Source organism: Amphimedon queenslandica, unplaced genomic scaffold (genome assembly GCF_000090795.2).
Source record: "Amphimedon queenslandica unplaced genomic scaffold, v1.1 AMPQUscaffold_9017_Cont19044, whole genome shotgun sequence".
Taxonomy (NCBI): Eukaryota; Metazoa; Porifera; class Demospongiae; order Haplosclerida; family Niphatidae; genus Amphimedon; species Amphimedon queenslandica.
Genome location: NW_003550711.1, coordinates 1 through 3052, shown reverse-complemented (window position 1 = coordinate 3052; position 3052 = coordinate 1). Strand labels below are relative to the sequence as shown.

The following is a 3052-nucleotide window of genomic DNA, read 5'->3' as shown; positions in this document are numbered from 1 at the left end:
GGACACTACTCCTCCGTCTCTATGGACAAGGATTGCTTTAAGCTTCGTTCGAATACAAAAAAGAAGCTTCTCTTTAACGTATCACAGGTTCTGACTCCATCCAGCAACCCTTTGAAATTTGAAAAGTAAGCGTGTTTCATATTTTTAAGTTTAAAAAAAATTTAAATTGTTACATTGCACATGTATCTGAATATACTAGTAAAGTCATGAAATTATGAGATAAATTGAAACATTATACAGTACTTATATACATGCATAATACTTGTAAATGTAAAATTAATTTAATTTTTATCTTCTACTTATTCTGTAGGTGTTTTGGGATTTTGATGGCTGTAGGTCAAGATTTACCTCGGAACAAGTTACACCTTTTGGACAATGCAGTAAGAAAGATATAGAGAAGACATTACTATTATACTCACATTATACATTTGCTCTCTCTCTCTTTCTCTCTTGTTCTCTTTCTCTCTCTTTCTTTCTACAGCAAGTATCTACTAACAATCTTCCAGAGTGTTCCATATTCACAGTTTCTGGTTTCTGGGACACTAGTCTACCTTCCCTAGCAATACTGAATGAAGACACTTCTAAATGTCAGTTTATGACAACTGTACATCTACATGTACATGTACACGTACATGCTAGTTTCTTTTTATGCATGTAACTTGAAAATTTGAAGTCGGAATCAGCTCAAGCTTTCTATGTAGCATAAGTACATCAATGTGTATCAGAAAATGTAATAAAAATTGGGGTTGATTTTGGAGCCATTTTTTGGAAAAAACCATGGGCTATAGCCTTGGGTACTTTTCAGATTTTGGCTACTTTTAAAAATGGCCATAACTTGAAAAGTTGAAGTCGGAATCAACTCAAACTTTCTACGTAGCATAAGTACATCAATATGTATCAGAAAATGTAATAAAAATTGGTGGTGATTTCGGAGCCATTTTTTGGAAAAAACCATGGGCTATAGCCTTGGGTATTTTTCAGATTTTGGCTCATTTTTAAAAATGGCTGTAACTCAAAAAATTGAAGTCGGAATCAGCTCAAACTTTCTACACAGCATAAGTACATTAATATGTATCAGAAAATGTAATAAAAATTGGGGGGTGATTTTGGAGCCATTTTTCTAAAATGTAATATTAAGACTGTCTCCACAATTATTGGTCTGTTCTTTCTCTCTTTCAATAGCTAAGCATCACTTCATCACAATTGCTGTTGATGCTGTAGCTCATAAAGTCAGTGAACCAATCAGAATGATAAGGTAAGAGAGAGAGAGAGGGAGAGAGAGAGAGTTGGTTTATCAATTATCACTTTAGAGAGGTGAAGGTTCGTATGTCAAAAGGTGAGACTTTCAGTTCGCTTCTTTCAACTTTAACAAGACGAAAACTGGCAGTGGAAACAATGATACTGTCACTAGAGAAAGTAAATATTATGAAAACATAATTTATTATTATTATTATTATTATTATTATTATTATTATTATTATTATTATTATTATTATTATTATTATTATTGTTATTATACATGTACTTGTATTGTTAGAATTAATTATGAATTTAACACTTTAAAATTTAGCTTGAATGTGTTTTTCTCTCTCTCTCTCTCTCCCCAGGTTCCTTCTAGTGATCAGTACAAGATAAAATCACTTAAAAGTATAAGAGAGACTTCATCTCCTTCGCCGTCTTTACCAAGAGGAGGAGAAAAGACAGAAGTTGGGAGGGTGAGTTCTAAACTATACATGTATATGTACATGTACATGTACTTGTTTTTTAAATTATAATAATTAAGAATTAAAATTTTTTAATTATAATAATTATTATAATTTTTTGGTTGCATTAAATAATTGATAGGTTGCATCTGAAGACTCACCTTTAGTGAGAAAGACGACGAAACACAAAGTGAAAGAAGTGAAGGACACTCCAGAACACGAGGACAGTGATCAAGGTAATATAAAAAGATTTACTGAAATATACCAAAGTGCACTAAAATGTACTAGAATATCCAGGAATATACTAAACTACTTAGAGTTATTGACTTTCTGGATGTGTAATTCATGTCTGAAAAAAACTGCAAAATTACATATACATGTACATGTACATGTGCATCTAAAAACTGCCAAATGTATTTTTATTGCAAAATCTCAAATTAAGCAGCTGTGGATTAAAGAACTAGCTGGATTATCTTATGCAATGTATTCATGCACCATTTTATCAATTTATTGTTGTTACAAAAATGTAACGGAACATTTTAAATGCAATTTTATTCTTTTTTTTAAAGTGTTACAAATGTATCTGAAACTTATTTACTACAATTTTATCTTCTTATTATTGTCAATTTGATGTACATTTACATGTACTTTTCCCCTATAAATTTATTTCTCTCTCTTTCTTTCTCTGTTGCTCATTTTCTCTCCTTTTTCTTTCCCTTTTAGCCGACGATGACGACATTTTGGTGAGTGGGTGGGGAGGCAAAAGCGAAGAGGATTTAAGTGACAATTTATTGAAACTCTGGAGCGACATGTTAGAGAAATGGGACGGGAGAGACAAGTGGGAACCTAAAGGAGAGAAAACCCGCTCAAGACAACTCATAAAACTCGTTCGAAAAGTACAAACTTACAATTTAAAATTATAAAATTGATAATTGATTTTTTTTCGTGTTATAAGGGTATCCCTGGCCCTCTAAGATGCCAAATATGGCAGATGTTGTCTGGAGCTGATAACGATCCACAACTCATCGAGGCTTTTAGGATACTGTGTACTAAAGTAGGTCACTAGTTATAAGCTGTAAATATGTACTAGGGAACATGTTGTTAGCAACTTCTGTGGTGACTTTGACCTTGTGACTAAACATAGAAATCTGCTCTATAATTTCTATTTATGAAAGAAGTTTATTAAAAGATCAAAGTAGCCGCAAAAGTTGCTAGCAACATGTTACCTGGTATACATGTATGTTCACTATTTTGGGTTTATAATATTGTATCAAGTTTCTAATATAATTCAATCTTTTTCTCCCTCTCTCTCTCTCTCCCCCTCCCTCTCTCTCTCTCTCTCTCTCTCT

At 32.4% G+C, this 3052-nt stretch overlaps 1 protein-coding gene across 1 annotated transcript; it reads left to right on the top strand.

Annotated features, from left to right (window-relative positions):
* Window positions 1-6: 6 nt before the first annotated feature.
* LOC105315652 (rab GTPase-activating protein 1-like) lies at window positions 7-2757 on the top strand (the record flags this gene model as incomplete). Its single annotated transcript, XM_020006874.1, has 9 exons — window positions 7-125; window positions 311-380; window positions 482-587; window positions 1183-1255; window positions 1311-1416; window positions 1608-1715; window positions 1846-1939; window positions 2427-2599; window positions 2659-2757. Coding segments are annotated over exons 1-9 (933 nt in total), but the record flags the coding sequence as incomplete, so codon positions are not given.
* Window positions 2758-3052: the final 295 nt, after the last annotated feature.